Source organism: Siphateles boraxobius, unplaced genomic scaffold (assembly GCF_051911475.1).
Source record: "Siphateles boraxobius isolate OS27281-9 unplaced genomic scaffold, OSU_SipBor_1 31, whole genome shotgun sequence".
NCBI classification, from domain to species: domain Eukaryota; kingdom Metazoa; phylum Chordata; class Actinopteri; order Cypriniformes; family Leuciscidae; genus Siphateles; species Siphateles boraxobius.
The window spans coordinates 114,710-131,637 of record NW_027508931.1 but is presented as its reverse complement, the minus strand read 5'-3'; the positions used below and the strand labels follow the sequence as shown (position 1 = coordinate 131,637).

Below are 16,928 nucleotides of genomic sequence, written 5' to 3'. Positions count from 1 at the left end.
ATGAATGAGTAATGTTGTTTGTAGGTCATGACTTTAAAATATTTTATTCAGCACTATGCCTCATTTAAAAATCCTGATCTTCTTCTTGAGAATTTTGACCTTTTAGTTTGGCCTTAGACACTTTATACTGTAAGTTTTCTTGTCATGATGTTGACAACTTCCATTTCACATGGTTACAGTACACTGACCCCTGAACCTAGTCTTGCATACTGATATTAAATGGTATTACTCAGCTGGTAAAGTAACAAAATCATAAAACAGGATTTACACCTTTCATTATTGTGCTTGAAAGTGCAGATGCTCTAACCTGCATAATTCCACATAAAGCTCTGTTAATTTCGACATTAATGAAGTTCCCCTTATGTGTTTCATTGTATTAACAGCATAACTTTCTTATACTGTTAATATAATGTAATCACTAAAATAATATTAGTTCCCCCTCAAAAAAAAAACGGTAGCTTCTCTCTGAACATTAGAAATCATTATAAGGAACATTTCTGATAACAAAAGAAATAATGTAGACATGCAAGATTTTTCTATGGCAGTATTCGACAGTGTTGACATCTTCGAGCCACCATAGGTTTCCTAGATCGCAACAAGTTAAATTCCAATCATTTAAAAAATGTAACAAACACATAGCCAATACATCAGATTACATTCACTTGCTTCTAAAAATGAAAGGTCTCTTTTACATGCTACAGATGTTTCTGATGGTTGGTCTAGTCTTGTATCAGTGTGTCAGTATCTATCTATTGGCTCTGATATACAGGATACACAGTAGAGTGGCGTGGGGCATCGCCCTCAAAGATGCCATGCCTTGGGATGAGCTTTTGCCTTTTATGATGTTCTCTTGTACCACCGAGTTCTTGATGTACAGTAAGTCCTCAAAGTCTTGACCTTGAGTTACTGTAGGCCACTTAAGTACTAGTGGGTGAGGTTGAGTCATATTCTTTCTTGTGGGTCTGCCTGGATCTGGAAAATTGGATAACATCCAGTGTTTCCCAGAGAATTCTGTGAGACTATATATACTATCATATATGGAAAGACATGTTTCCATATCTTGGAAACATATCTTTATTTACAAGATATTGCACAAAGCCATATCACGTTTTCAGTGTAGTTTGTTTGATACATTGTTTTGCGCCACTGCTTTGGCAAACTATATAAGAGACCTTTTATGTTATTATGATACATTTTAAAATATTTTCAGTTCATTATGAAACTGTGTCAGAACAGATTAAACTATGGTGGGCCGTCAGAGTCAATTAATAGGAAACACTGACATCTCTGCCTTTGCTGTCTTTTTCCATTCCCTTCTGACATGTGTAAATGCACTTTACAAAAATAAGCAATGCTACAACAAACGTGATTCATAGGAGTGAAGTACCATGAAAAGTGTCACAATACAAATTTCCAGAATTGCTCAGAAAATATCACTTGTACAGATATTCAGGTGACCAAGTGATTAAATACATTTTAATAGAAAAAACTTATTTTAAATAGTAATATTATTTTACAATATTCCTGTTTTAAATACAGGCTTGGTGAGAATAAGATACTTCTTTCAAAAAGTCCAAAAATCTTACAGACTCCAAATTTGTTAACGATAGTGAATACATAATCTGATGCATTGGCTATGTGTTTATTACATTTTTATAATGATTAGACTTGAACTTGTTGCTATTATAGGAAACCTATGGTGGCTTGTAGATGTCACTCAGCTGCTACCGTAGAAAAATGAGTTTTCGTGATTCCCACTTATTTTTATTAAATGCTGAACTTGACTGAACAGATTCTTCTGTCTTACTGTGCATATGGATGACAGTATGCTTGGGATCTTGCATGTCTACATTCTTTCTTTTTTAATCAGAAACCTTCCTTATTCTAATGATTTTAATGTTCAGTGAGAAAACTGTTTTTTGTCTTTACTTATGGAGGGGGGAGTAATATATTATATTAACAGTATAGTTGAATTAAATAAACAAATATAACACACACATAAGGGGAACTTTTTTAATGTGAAAATTAGCAGAGCTTTATGTGGAATTATGCAGCTTAGATGGTCATCACCACTTTCCAGCACAATAATGAAAGGTATAAATCTTGTTTTGTGATTTTGTTACTTTACCAGCTGAAAGTGACACGTGATGGCCAAGTATGGTAACCCATACTTGGAATTTGACCTCTGCATTTAACCCATCCAAGTAAGTGCACATTTTAACTGCACACACATTAGGAGCAGAGTAGTGAGTAGTGAACACACACTGCAAACGTGGATACATACCCCCGGAAGCAGCCGGCAGCCTTGAGTGGCGCCCTGTGAGCGATTGGGGGTTAGGTGCCTTGCTCAAGGACACCTCAGTCATATTCCTGCCGGTGCTGGAATCGAACCAGCAACCTTTGGGTCACCAGTCCAACTCTGTTACCATTAGGCCATGACTGCCCCAGCAGAGTCCTGCTTTAATACCATTACTCAAAACACAGCTCTAGGTTCAGCTGTAATTGTACTGTAACCATGTGAATAAAAACATGTCTTGTTTACGGAAGTTCTGGTATCTAATGAATGAAAAATTCTTTAGATTGTGAAGATTGTTCAAATTCTAGGTTCTTCTGTTTAATGTCAAATAATTTACTGTGAGTAGTAGTGTTTTTTGATTTGGAATGCTGTTTTTATCATCATTCATCTCAAATTTAAACTTTGACTCAGGTATCTTTAACACTTTCTGTAGAAATATAAGATATAATGGAATCTAATATAACAAAATATAGAATAAAAAATAGAATCTTAAATAAAAAAACACATTTTAAGTGCTGTAGTCGTGTACTATTTTTGGTTTTGGATTACATTATGTAGCCTAATGTATTATTTATAAGTAAATTTGACTTATCCCACAGCTGTTTTTGGTCATAGAGAATGTACTGTAGCAGGGAGGATTGAGCTTGATAGAGATGGAATGTTTCTAGTCAACCAGCTTGTCTAGTCCTCCCAAAACTGCAGAATGCGGTCGGACCTGAATGTCTTTATGTAACTTTTGTCTGGCTATTGTTACCGTGTTACATTTAAAAAAAACAAAAACCTATTTTTGGAAGTTGTTATTTACTGTCTTGCATTCAAATGTTGTACGTTGATAGCACAGACGTCACGGCAGTTTTATCAGGCTAGTGCTGGGAATCAAATGAGCTGGCCTTGTTTTGTGTTTACTACGGCGCGGATGCAAATAGAGTCGTGTTGAGGTGTTGTTTCCTAGAGGCTATACACAGTCCCTGGGGTCATAATGTAAAACGTGTTGTCTGTTTTATCTCTTTAACTATTTGCTTATGCGAGAGAACTATAGATACAAAAGAGAGAGTGAGAAAGAGAGAGAGAGAGAGAACAGAGGTTTAAACAACTAAGGTTTACTGAAATCCTACAGGCATATGATTGTAGTAAATTTCCATTTGATACCCAGAGCGGTTCTTCAGACATAATGCCAGTGTACTGGCAGGCCTGAGCAAGCTGATTGGGCAGCTTGTTTTCATGTTCAAAGTCACAGGTGTATGCCCAGAGGCTGTTAATTACCATCTCTACCTCATTATTTTTCATAATTAGAATATATTCTAGTGATATTCTTCTCTGCCAACAGAATCTAATGAAATGGTCACGCACACTATAGACTGGTGGAAGTTATTGGTGGCAATAGCGTGCCAGATATCCTGTTCAGAAATCGGCCATGCACTTTCTCAAATCCTTTGTATTGAAGTCCAAACAAACTGACAGTTACCAAAAATGATGGTCTCTGAAGTCGTTTCTTTTTCTTTCAAAGTTTGTTTGTAACTTCCTTTTTGTACTGTTAAATCTGTGAATTAAATGCATAAATATATGAGTTATGAAATGGGATACATTGCCACCTGCAGGAGAAAGTGAGTAAATAAATAAATAAATAGTAATTTAGTTGTCAATAGGAAACTGTATATTAATCCCTACATCATATCATGTCCATATGAATTGAGTAAATTATATTGTAATTAATAATATTAATATATAATGTGTGTGTAATGGACACTGGAATGTCAAGTGATATCTTTTAAATCATGAATTTCAGTTGTGACCAAACATAATGTGTAACCTTATGGGCAACTTCCTTTATCCACATCCTTTGCTTGATGGAGAAAAACATGGCAGTATGATGAGAAAATGAAATTTTGTTTTATAAACACCTTTTTTTCTTTTCTTTTTTTTTTCAATCCAAGCTCATCTCCATGTACACAGAAGGGGCAGTGACTTTAGTAGTTTCAGGATATATACTGCCGGCTGTTATCTAACGAAATGTTTTTTCTGTCCAAATCACTGACAAACATCTGAATCTTAGTCCTTGCAGAGAGTGTTCTCAACCGTTTGGTCATATATTCAGTATTTGTGACCAATGAAGGGAAAGCTTTTCCCTGAGATAACTGTTCAGAGCTGACATATTTTTTTAAAATGATATTAATATATATTGTCTAGAATAACTGTGTATATATATATATATATATATATATATATATATATATATATATATATATATATTCTAGACAGTGTTTCAGACTTTTTTTCTTAGCACTTCTTGTTGCCTACTTACTGTAAGATGAATCACTTTATTGTATTTGTAAGTTTCTTTGGAGAAAAAAAATGTCTTATGAGTAATGTAAAAAGATTAGATTTAGATTTATTTATTTGTTGTGCAGAATTGTGACCTCGTGTGGTGGTCTTTGAGAATGACACATCATCTCATGTCTACAATACAGTATGATAGAGTGCATTACTCTAAACTTTTTGTTACCTACAGCAAAAGAAATGAATGAAGCAGGTGCAAAGTCTTTGGTCAGACTTTAACTCGATGGTCCACTTTAGTCATTCTACTAACTATAAGTAACTTTGCAACTACATGTCAACTACCAGTCATTAGAGTAGCCTACTTTAGTAGACTGTCTGCTTAATATCTGCTAACACTTTATTTTAATGCTCCCCAATGGACTATCAGTAACTTTGTCAACTTATTCTACTAATTCTCGGTTAATGTGTAGTTGATAAGTATAGTTAGTAGAATGTCTAAAGTGGACCATTGAAATAAACCAATGTAACCAATTCTTCTTTACATTGAAATAATTTTCCTCTTTCAGATTCATTATATTGTTTGTCTTCTTCATTGCAAAACTTCTAAGTCTGTGTCCAGAAACTTTTTGATTATCAGACATTTTGCGCTGATGGATACAAAAGCCTTTATAGTGCTTTGAGTCTCCAGTGAACTAATAGTTATGCTGGCTTCGTTTTACTCCTCTTTCCATCCCATATTTTATTGATAAGATTCAGATGTTCTCTGAAAAAAATCTCTTTCGGTCTGCAGCCATTTACATTACTAGTTGAGTCCTCAGTCGGCGTGACACGACAGCATTCCCCATCTCGTGTGTTCTCCAGCACCTGTATTTGCCTAACAATTAACGGCCAGCTCGCTCCCCGACTGACGCTACACGGGAGAAGCGGCCCGCGAGTCCCCTCCCCGTCCTCCATTTTCCTTGTGTTAATTTCCGCCGTCAGTGTTTTGTCTTCCCCGGCTGCTCGAGCCCCTTCCTCCTGTCAAGCTGCCTGGAGGTTTGCTTGTCAGCGTCTGGCAGGGAGGAGTTCCTCCTGGAGATGTTCATTTGGAGAGGCGAGCTGACAGGCCTGACAGCCCGTCCCCACAGGGCTTTTGTCATGTGATTCCAGGCTCCCCGCAGGTTCTCTCAAGCACTCCTTTATCCAACCATACAAATGAAGCGATGGACTCTTTTTCTCTCATATATTTTTTTTCTTCTTCTTACTAGCCAATCTGCATACCACAGCATAGACAAAGACGGAGCGCTCGCCCGTCCCCCCCTCTCGCAGACAGACTCAAGGCAGACTTTCTTAACAGGCTTTGGAGATTAACACTGCTTGCTCCCGGTTTCTGGGGTTTTAATACACCGGCATTAAATTAACAGATTCACGCTGGCTATAATTTTTACTCTTTCACAATCAGCCAGCTCCCATCACTCTGAAAGAGACAAAATGTCCGCCTCCATACGCTAAGAACGCTTGCCTAAATAATGAGTTTTATTCAATGTCTGGAAGACCATATCTGTGTGCTTGTACAGTGTGATGATATGAAACGCTTTTTCACCATGTTTTGTCATTAAATGAATGTACAAACAATGATCAATCATCAGAATTTGTGGCTTACGTATGACTGAATACCACAAAATATAATTTTGACTTGTTCCCTTAAAAATGCATTTGCAAACATTATGCAACAATTACTGTTGATTTAGATGTACATGTATTGAGTCATTTTTATGTTAGTAGCATACTGATAACTGTTTGTTTTCTACAGGTACAAGTGACCCATTCGTCAAATTCAAATTAGATGGCAAAAACATCTACAAAAGCAAAGTTGTGAACAAGAACCTGAATCCCACCTGGAACGAATGCTTTTCCTTCCCCGTCAGAGACCTCGATCAGACTGTTATTCTCAAGGTAAAGTTACATAATGCAAATAATTGCTTAATTATGAACTTTAATATCTCTACTTTAAGTCATTAAAAAAAAATGGTTCAAACATTTACAAAGTATGAAGAAAGGAATGTGTACAATACCGTGGCAAGCAACTGCAAAACAAAAACAAACAAATTCTGTAATAATAATAATAATAATAATAATAATAATAATAACATGTGTTGATTTATATGATAACCATTTTCATTGCATTCAAAAATTTGAGTTGCATTCAAATCCAGTCTATTTGCCAGGGTATTCATAATGTTAAAGAAAGATTTATATCTTAAGATTCCTCAGTTAATGGTACATGGAAAAGAATTTATTCAGAGTAAAGTTGGAATATGGAAGAATTTATGTAAACAAAAGAAAATAATCTCTATTTTTTTGTTTGGTTTTGTGTGTTAAAAGTTTGTAACACTAATAGTCATCATCATCTCACATTTACGATTGATGCAGGTGTATGATCGTGATATAAGATCCAATGACTTCATGGGATCAAGCAGCTTTCCTCTCCAACAACTGGAATTGGACAAGTGAGGAAAACTTTGTCATTGCATAACTTCCATGATATTGTACTGTTAAAATTTCTCTCATGACTCCGTCAAAGAATTTCTCCTCAGAAATAGATAAACGAATAAAGGTTTCTTTCGGCAGAACAATTCCGATGACTTTATCTTTGGAGGACCCCAACAGTGTGGAGAGCGACATGGGAGTGATCATGATAGAGACCTGTCTGTCCATCCGAGAGGAACCTGCAAAACGAAATGTAGGACTCATGAAAATACTTCAATTCAAATCACATTTATTTGTATAGCGCTTTTCACAATACACATAGTTTCAAAGCAGCTTTACAGAAAATGCATGAGTCCACATTACAATTTAGACTGATCTGTTCTCAGAGGTAACTGTCTAAGTTATGTATTTAAGAAATGTACAATTACAGTTACCTAAAAATGTATTTATTGAAACAATGTAATAATTTAAGGGAGAAACAATGGGCTCATTGAAGTAATGCAAACTTGTTTGTTGATAAAATAGTCTCATTTTAGTGGAAACAGTCAAGAGGCTTTCTAACATAATGTTCATTTGCCACCCATTTTTCAGAAGTGGCTACTAAGAAGAAAGGGAAGCTTTAATAAGGTAAGTCATGACACATTCTCTCCATATTACTTCTGTCCAGCTGCCTACAAGAGAGAAGAGCACCCACACAGTATTTGTAACCAGGCCAAAATACACAAAATACATACATTTATTTGATTAAATGCACTTGGTTACACAATCTAATAAAAGAGACCACAGCAATAAGGTTATTATTGTATCACATCTGTCCACTGGAGGGCAGTAGATGTTCACCATCTTCCCCACAGATACTTCACTGCTGTTTTGTACAAGATTTATGCAAGTTTCTTGACTTTACCTTACCTTACATTCACTTTCACTTAGTTAGTGAAACTTCAACAAAGCGAGAAACTTTTGTTTGTGTCTGCGACTCTCTGATGTCATGCTGAACCAGTCAATGATTTCCAAAGTAAACACCATGATTTAAACAAAGCACACAGTCTGTTTAGCATTTTGTGCCGGTCAGTTCATAGATGAGAGCTTATTTACCTTACAGCCGTGAAAGCTTGCAATTTAAGATTTGTCCAAACAAAAGCTCTTCCGCATGCTACTGTAGAGTCGGGTGCCAGTGCAGTGAATGTACTTATAGTATACTGTTTTTTTGACCAGCAATTCATTTCATTTCTGTATGTCGTATAACTGTATATTTATATAAGTTATAACCTGTTTGGATAATTAATACACTGACAAGAACTACTTTAGATAAGTTTAGATACAGTATTGTGTTAAATTGTTAGACAAAGTCTTGTCTTTTAAAGAAACTTCTGGGTTAGATTTTACCTCAAAATTAATATAAAATCAACAAATTATATTTTGTGTAAAAATAATGGGCTACTTTTGGGAGGAGATTGCAAGATTTTTGCTTTGTGACATTATTTTTTATAAAAAAAAGTTAATTTGTATAAAATTCTTGTTAATGCAGAAATAAAAATCACACTTTTTAGCTTTATTGAAATCAGCAAAATGTTCTCATTTTAGTGGCAGAAAGCAGGCAAAGTATAAACACACAGTTTCATACAGAATTTTCATTTGTCCCAAAATCTGTTTTGTACAGTAGCTACATTGTCCACTTGAAACTTAAAATGAAACTTTTTTACTTATGTTTTATATATATATATATATATATATATATATATATATATATATATATATATATATATATATATACACACATATATACACATATATACATATATTTTGTCAAAATATCTTTCTCTTTATTAAAATCAGCTACATTTTTATTAACTATCATGATGCATATTTACGAATGAGCTTTAAATATGTTACAATTCATATATACATATATATATATACAAATAAATATCAAATTATAAAAATAAAATCTGATTTGCATTAGCAATAGAATTTGACATGGGGGTTAAATGTGCTTAAATTAATGGCAACAATATTGTAGCTTCAAAATATAATTTCTTGCTTCTTTCACTTGATTTAGGTTAAAATATCTGAAACAAGAAGCCAGTTTTTGACCCAAATGCACACGTGTTGTTAGTTTATGTGATCAGGTATAGATCAGTATGTGTTTTGTTGGTGTTTCCACTGCAGTGTCTTCTGCCAAATCAACTGAGATCTAGTTCTATTTGACACCTATCAGTACAGGCAGAACATGTCTCTCAATTCTTACCTCTCCTCCTCTCTCACACTTCGTTCTTCACAGCCATGCCACACTGTCTTTGAGATGGAAACGGGCAGCGGTATTGGCACATAGCATGTGGTTCTTCTTCCTGACAGTGTCTGGAGTGTGTGTATGTGTGTGTAGTCTTTGAGGCACTATGCCAGTGTAAGATGCTGAGGATATGTGTGATGGCTCATTCCCAGGCATGGTGAGCTATAACCCAGATGTTGGGATGTAATATCACAGCTGTGGACGGACAGCACTGAAGCTCTAGCCAAATGGGTACGGCTTTGGGCTTGTCCCCTTGTCCCCATGCTGCTCCACCATATGGAGTCAATCCCCCAGCTCTTTTAGCACCAGGAATAGCCTCTCTTTAGGGGCCACTTACTCTTAAGCGGAATTGTTTTATTGGCCACGCCGATCACAAATTTGTCCAAAATAAACACTTGGGAAGACTTGGCTTGGATGAATATTATATTTCTCTCTCAGCTCCCTCTATAACTACCCCCCTTATCCCTCACTCTTTCTCTCGCTCTTTAAAGAGGCTTGTTTATGGAGATGTGGCCATTACATTAAATGTTAATGCTGGTTTGTCTGCTGTGCTGTGTGTGTGTGTGTGTGTGATGCTAATGGAGCAAAGGCTCAGTCACACTCTCCGAGGAGCCAGGTGGGAAAACAGCTCTGGTCTGTGATTACTGGCAGAACAGACCAGCCTCTTCCTGATGCTGTGTTTTTTGAAAGTGCAGGGCTATCAACCCACAAGTCATCTCTGTACTGTGTACTTATCCATCTGCAGTCGTGTTTATGGACCTGTTTTCTCTCTCCGAGGTGTGGGGATCACCTGCACATTTCAACTAGCAGTTTTTAGAAGGGTTTTATTTCGTGATATATTTTGTTACAGAAACAGAAATAGAACTTTATTTAAAGGTCAGGTTCGGTATTTTACACTTAAAGCCCTGTTTTAAAGATCGTTTTTGATGAAATAGAACGGTTAAGATTGAAATTTGGACAAATGCTGCTGTCCCGAGAATTTTCAGTTTCTGTGGTAGCACCCCCCCCCCCAAAAATGGTTTCATTGGGGCACTCGAAGAATCATTCATAAAACGCATTAAACTTTAGTTTACAAAGACGTGAAACTCACCGAGTGGTCTGGGGTGTTCACTGATATGCTCACACAAAAAATGCTGCAAAAGATGCTTTCCAACAGGTTTTATCGTAGTTTTGGTCCAATTCCATTGACTTGTATTGGATGTTCTGTGAGGTACGGTATTACTCCGCCGCCGGAGATGGAAATGGGGTTGTTTGTATTCTTTCTGTAGTTATCCAGTCGCGGTATCGCAGGCTACGCTATCCAAACATTTTGAAAAGATCAAAGCTATCCATGTCAACTTGGAAATGGATTCCGAGACATTTCTATGGGACGATGATGGTTTTGAGATCGATTTTGATGGACAGGGTTACAGGTTAAACAGGTTAAAGGTGCATTATCGCCACCAACTGGGCTGTAGTGTCTATTATTCAAGCTCTCAACGGAAGAATGTCCGGTTGTGAGGCGTTTGGAAAAATAGGTCCACAGTTTTACAACGAATGGTAAAACACCTGTTGGAAAGCATCTTTTGCAGCGATTTTCATGTGAGGATACCCCAGACCACTCGGTGACTTTCACGTCTTTGTATATACAGAAGTTCTAAACTTTTATAACTAAAGTTTAATGCGTTTTATGAATGATTCTTCCAGTGCCCCAATGAAACCATTGTGGGGTTGGGGGGTCGGATGCTAACACAGAAACCGAAAATTCTCGGGACAGCAGCATTTGTCCAAATTTCAATCTTAACCGTTCTATTTCATCAGAAACGATCTTAAAACAGGGCTTTAAGTGTAAAATACCGAACTTGTCCTTTAAAATGTGTTTTAACTTGCCATATTCTACTATATATGCATACATTTAATTTATTTATAGTAGGTCATAACTCAGAAGGAGAAGATCCCCGCTTCTAAATGTTATTTCTCCCTTTGCTTTTAATACCAAATTTTAGCTGACAGACAGTTTTTTTTATTCAGCAAGGACACACTAGATTGATCACACGTGGCAGCAAAGACATGTATTACAAACTTTCTATTCACCAAAGTATTTTACATTTAAAGAAATAAAAAATTGGTGAAATGTATCACAGTTCCAAAAAAAATTAAGCTGCACAACTGTTTTCGACATTGATCTAGTAGTTGATAAGAAATGTTTCTTGTGCAGCAAATCAGCATGTTAGAATGATTTCTGAAGGATCATGTAACTGAAGACTAATGTAATGAGTAATGATGCTGAAAATTCAGCAGTGTGTGTGTGTGTGTGTAAATATATATATATATATATATATATATATATATATATATATATATATATATATTGTGTGTGTGTGTTTAAATTCATAACCACACTATTTATGTAAAATGGTGTATGCTACAAAACATTTATTTACAGTACAAACATGTCTTCAGTTAGAACCTGGTTCCAAGGCTATCACAAGTCTTTCTCACAATTTCGTCAAAACCTCATCTATGTGAGCCAAGTATAATATGTTACCATGGTAACATATTTAAATAAGCAGCAATGAAAAAATACACCAAAAACTGAATGTTTAAATTTGCAAAGCATAAAAAAAACATGTTTATGATCAACAAAATGAGCTGAGAGAACAACATTGGCCCAAACATCGAATGCCTTATTGTATATGTTGGCTGTTCCAGGGTCAGCCGGTAAGCCAGGCGCAGGCTGGGCGACTCATGAAGAGTCAGGTTTGGACTGGAGTTTACACCGTCATCCTGGTGGAAGGTCAGGACATGCCCGACTGCGGTCAGGGAGACATCTACGTCCGCTTCAGACTGGGAGACCAGAGGGTCAGGAGCAAGGTGAGCTCATCTGTTTGCTTCTCTTGCTTTCTCTTTTTCCCGTGCTCATTACATCATCGCGTCTTTTTCTTTGTTTCTAAACCTCTATCCTCTTTTTCTCTCAATACCTCATTAAACCCTTCCCTCCCCCTCTTCCTCCTCCCATACTTTCTTAGTTGTTCACATACCTCGCTTTAGATATTCCCGTCCGCTTTACACACCTTCCTCCCCCTCTTTCGGATGGCTTCTCTCAGGCTTCACTGCTCTGGTGACAGAGGAGGCTTCTCATTAGATCGGCCGTGTCTGGCAGGGCGTCTCTCCTGATGCTTCTTGTTCGGCTCATTTGCATACCCAGAATACCTTGCTCATCTACCTCCCGCCCTCAATGGTTCCAACTAGCTAGTCTTGTATTCTCATGTCATCTTTTTTCTAGAGCCCCCTGGCTCTGTTTGGGCATGTTTGCTTGTTGAACAAAACTAGTTCTAATTGGATGCTGTCAGAGTTTATAATCCCAGCGAGAAGAGAGGATGTGTTCTCCTAAAGACGGCTGCTCCTCCTCCACCACATGTCTTATTGAAGTCTTACTGAATAATGCTTAATATACCTGTCATGTTAGCTGTCTCTGTTTTGAGAGTCCCTTAACATTGACACAACTTCCTCTCTCTCTTGTTCCTGCTGGTCTATCTTTCTGTCTCAGAATCTGTGTATTAAGGCAAACCCACAGTGGAGAGAGTCTTTCGACTTTAACCAGTTCCAGGATGCACAGGAGAATCTCGTGGTGGAGGTTTGCTGCAAGAGGGGCAGGAAGTCAGAGGAGTGCTGGGGACTGTAAGTTTGCCGGAGCCACTTAGCATACTGTTTTAAAAGTTCAAAAGTTTTAAAAGTTAGAAAAAGGAGGAGGAGTGGGGCAAGCTGTGTCAAATTTTGCTTCTTGGGTTGTAAAGAATTTTCATATTGTATGTTCACCAAGGCTGCTTTTATTTGCGCAAAAACACAGCAAAAACAGTAATAATGTGAAATATTATTACAATATAAAATTGTATATATTTCATATAATTAAACATTAAATTTATTCCTGTGATGGCATTCTGATATGCTGATTTGGTGCTCAAGAAACATTTTTTTTCAGGATTTTTTGAATAATAGACAGTTTGAAAGAACAGAATTTATTTGAAATATAAATATTGTGTAACATTAATGCTTTTGTCACTTATGATCAGTTAAAAAAACAAAACAATCCCATTCCAAATGTCTAATTTTGCTTCATATCTTTAACATTTTACTAACCCAGATATTTGGAATATTTTATCTAGTGAAATTTTGTATTAGTAATTCATTTGCAGACAATGCTTTCTATCACTAGTAGCAAGACAGCTTACTCACTGACACATCTTACCCCACTCTCTCATATTGCAGTGATCTGATGGCCACAACCTAAAGTATTGCTCAAACGCACAAATTCATGCTTATCCATTGATGAAATACTAATAGGCTCTACTCTTCACAGTCTGGATATTGACCTGACCAGACTTTCGGTCAATCAGAGGCAGTTATATACTCATTCGCTGGACCAAAGCAACGGTCGACTGGTGTTTTTGGTCACACTGACCCCGTGTTCTGGTGCATCCATCTCAGACATCCAGGCAGCTCCATTAGATGACCCCAAGACCTTTCAGAGGATGCAGGAGCAATATGTGGGTATTACATTGATTGATTTTTGTTACCTTCCAACTCCATGTAAAGTAATATGATATGAAATAAATATGATGATATGTTTTTACATTTTTTAAGATAAAAGGTCATTTGTATTTACAGAGACCGATGAACTTCCTGCGGAACTTGAAGGATGTTGGCTATCTTCAAATCAAGTTAATAAAAGCCACAGATCTTCCATCAACAGATTTAAGTGGTACTTATCTGAATTAAATATTGTGTCATAATATATGTAAGGGATATTGTACAGTTATTAAGCAAATTATTGCCTATTATAAATATTTATGCAGTCATAATAATGTCAAAATATTTTAACTTAATCAGGTAAAAATGACCCCTTTTGTACCGTTGAGCTCGGTAATAGCAAACTGCAAACTCCCGCAATATCCAAAACCCAGAATCCTGAATGGAGAACAGCCCTAACATTGTAAGTTAAAATGATAGATGTCTCAGTATGTCATTATGCATGCTCATGGTATTTCTTCACATTGATTTTGACATGTCCTTAGCCCCATTAAGGACATCCATAACGTTCTGGTGCTGACAGTCTATAATGATGATGGGGACAAAGCCCCAGACTTCCTGGGAAAAGTTGCCATTCCTTTGCTGACTGTAAGTACCACACAAATAAGTAGTTTTTATAATAATTGTTACACAGTTTCTATCAATGTGCCAATGTTAAACTACAATATCTTTACATTGCCTTTAGGTTTCTAATGGCCAACAAATAACCAGAATGCTGAAGAATAATAATCTATCAAGGGCGACCAAAGGAAGCATCACTGTGGAGCTGGATGTCCTCTACAACCCTGTAAGTGCATCGTATAAAATAAATATGAATATTTATGAACATTATGAATGATATCAGATGCTTTGAGAGTCCTTTACTAAAACAAAACCTTATTCTAAGATAATTAACTTTCTGATAAGATTATATTCAAGTTCTTAAAAGCTGTCAAGTCAAGCTTTTTTCTTCTTCTTTCCCAGATCAAAGCAGGATTCAGAACCTTCCAGCCGAAAGAAACAATGTTTGCAGAGGACAACCCAAAGTTTAACAAAAAGGTGACCTTTATCAACAATTACAGCCCCATATTTTCCACTTTCTCTTAATATTAGCTTTGTTGTTGGCACCTTCAGAGACTCATTACGTTCAGTTTTTCCTCCAGCACCGCCTAAAGCTCTTTAGACACCAACGATGACTTGACTTATTAATATTTATCACCAATGAACCTTCAGTTTAAAAGCCTCTTTACACCTGAGTGAATGTCATGTTGTGAGCATTACGTCCTCCGGCAAATCTTGCTAACTACTGCTTTGTCCCCATTAGCTTTTAGCACGTAATATCTATCGAGTGAGGAAGATCAGCGTGGCCATTCTCTATACGCTGCAGTATATTAACAGCTGCTTCCAGTGGGAGAACACACGGAGGAGTATTACAGCCTTCCTGGTAAGACTTCATACCACTGTTTGCAGGGTTTCAACTCTGTGGCCCTTTTAGTAACCTGAGGTCAGTGACCACATCTGAGTAATCCTTCTTTGAAGGAAACGCTCTGCTCCTTAATAGCAACTTTTCACAAGACGGAAAACAGACCGTGCTCATTTGGCCCTGGCCTGTCAAGGTGCAGCTTTAAAGTGTTGTGAATCAAAGATTTCTTTTTTATCTGTTGATTTTTTAAAATAAATAACTGTTATTGAACACCCACCACAACTTAATCCACATTACGAGATTTTTTTTTGTTGTTGTTGCTTTTCTTAGAATAAAAAAAAAAAAGAAGTGTAAAAAGTGATGTATTTGGAGTCATGGCTGAGAGGTTAATAGTTCTCATTGAGTGTCTCAATTTGATTCTGTCACGGTTTCCCATGTAGAGATGCGCGGATGGGCTATTATTTCATCCGCAACCGCATCATAAAACTCTTCATCCGTCCGCCATCCATCCGCACCAACGTTTTTGACCAATTTTCCCGCCCGCCATCCGCTGATACAAGGCGCTGCTGATTACAGCCGCGAGACTAGAAACCGCCCGCCACCCGCCCGAATTTAATTAAAATATTTTTTTCGTCACGTCATCCGCCCGATCCGCGGTTTATCCGCAGAGTCCGCGGCTATAACCGCCAACCGCGCATCTCTATTCCCATGTGTTTTCAGTTCAAGGACTTTTATTTTGATATTCTGTTGCCTTGCTATTTCTGGTTTAACTTCCTTCGGTTTAGTTCCTGTTTGCCTTTGTTTCATTAGTTGCCCTTGTTATTCACCAATCCATTAACCACAGCTGTGCCTTGTTAGACTCTTGTATTTATACCCCTGTGTTTCAGTCTTAGATTGTCAGTCGTTGTCTTTACATCTCTGTTGTAAAGCTGTTTGGATTATTCTCGTCTTTCTGTTTGGATTTATGGTTTCTTGTTTGGATTGTCATTTGTTTGCACTGCCATTGATGGATTTTCTGTATGACACAACGCTATTACGTATTTTCTGTAAGAGTAGAGAAGCTCTGGATCAAAACACAGGCAGAACAGGTGCAGAATCAAGTGATAGCAGCTTTGCTTAGGCATGTTGTAGTCTTTGAAAAAAATAATGTTTGTTCAAAATGTTGCTTTTTTTTATGAAACTTGCTGACATTCAAGTGTTGATAAAAAAAGGGATGCACAAGAATGTTTAAAAGCAGAGGTTCTGTTCTTTCTTTTGATTATATTGAATGTGCAGATATTCATGTAACAAAATATTCTGGGGGTTCATGAATGTTTTGTGAAAATAATCATAAATGCTGCCGTTAGCTGGCAAGTGGCAACTTAAAAAAAAAAAACGCTGACAGGGAAAAAGTTAATAAAGTGCTTTCGAATAGATTCTCTTCTCTTCACTTCTAACTGTGACAGATTTAGGTTTTGGCAAAAAGTTCAAAAAAAGTGTGGTGGAGTAGAATCAGATTTGCTTTCCTCCATTGATCTGTGTGTTAAATACACTACGGTTCAAATGCCAAGAATGCATTTATTTGATCAAAAATACAGTAAAAACTGTAATATTATTGTGAAATATTACTATTTAAAATAACTATT

At 36.7% G+C, this 16,928-nt stretch overlaps 1 protein-coding gene across 2 annotated transcripts in view; it reads left to right on the top strand.

Annotated features, from left to right (window-relative positions):
• Positions 1 to 16,928, top strand: part of mctp2a (multiple C2 domains, transmembrane 2a) — a 60,545-nt gene that overhangs the window by 11,167 nt on the left and 32,450 nt on the right. For both annotated transcript variants that reach the window (XM_077248711.1, XM_077248713.1), the window contains exons 5-17: positions 6,366 to 6,508; positions 6,986 to 7,062; positions 7,184 to 7,295; positions 7,634 to 7,669; positions 12,024 to 12,185; positions 12,862 to 12,992; positions 13,672 to 13,858; positions 13,980 to 14,073; positions 14,202 to 14,304; positions 14,387 to 14,489; positions 14,587 to 14,688; positions 14,865 to 14,939; positions 15,205 to 15,324. In XM_077248711.1, coding sequence (XP_077104826.1) covers positions 6,366 to 6,508; positions 6,986 to 7,062; positions 7,184 to 7,295; positions 7,634 to 7,669; positions 12,024 to 12,185; positions 12,862 to 12,992; positions 13,672 to 13,858; positions 13,980 to 14,073; positions 14,202 to 14,304; positions 14,387 to 14,489; positions 14,587 to 14,688; positions 14,865 to 14,939; positions 15,205 to 15,324 — 1,445 coding nt within the window. The remainder of the gene's footprint in view (positions 1 to 6,365; positions 6,509 to 6,985; positions 7,063 to 7,183; positions 7,296 to 7,633; positions 7,670 to 12,023; positions 12,186 to 12,861; positions 12,993 to 13,671; positions 13,859 to 13,979; positions 14,074 to 14,201; positions 14,305 to 14,386; positions 14,490 to 14,586; positions 14,689 to 14,864; positions 14,940 to 15,204; positions 15,325 to 16,928) is intronic.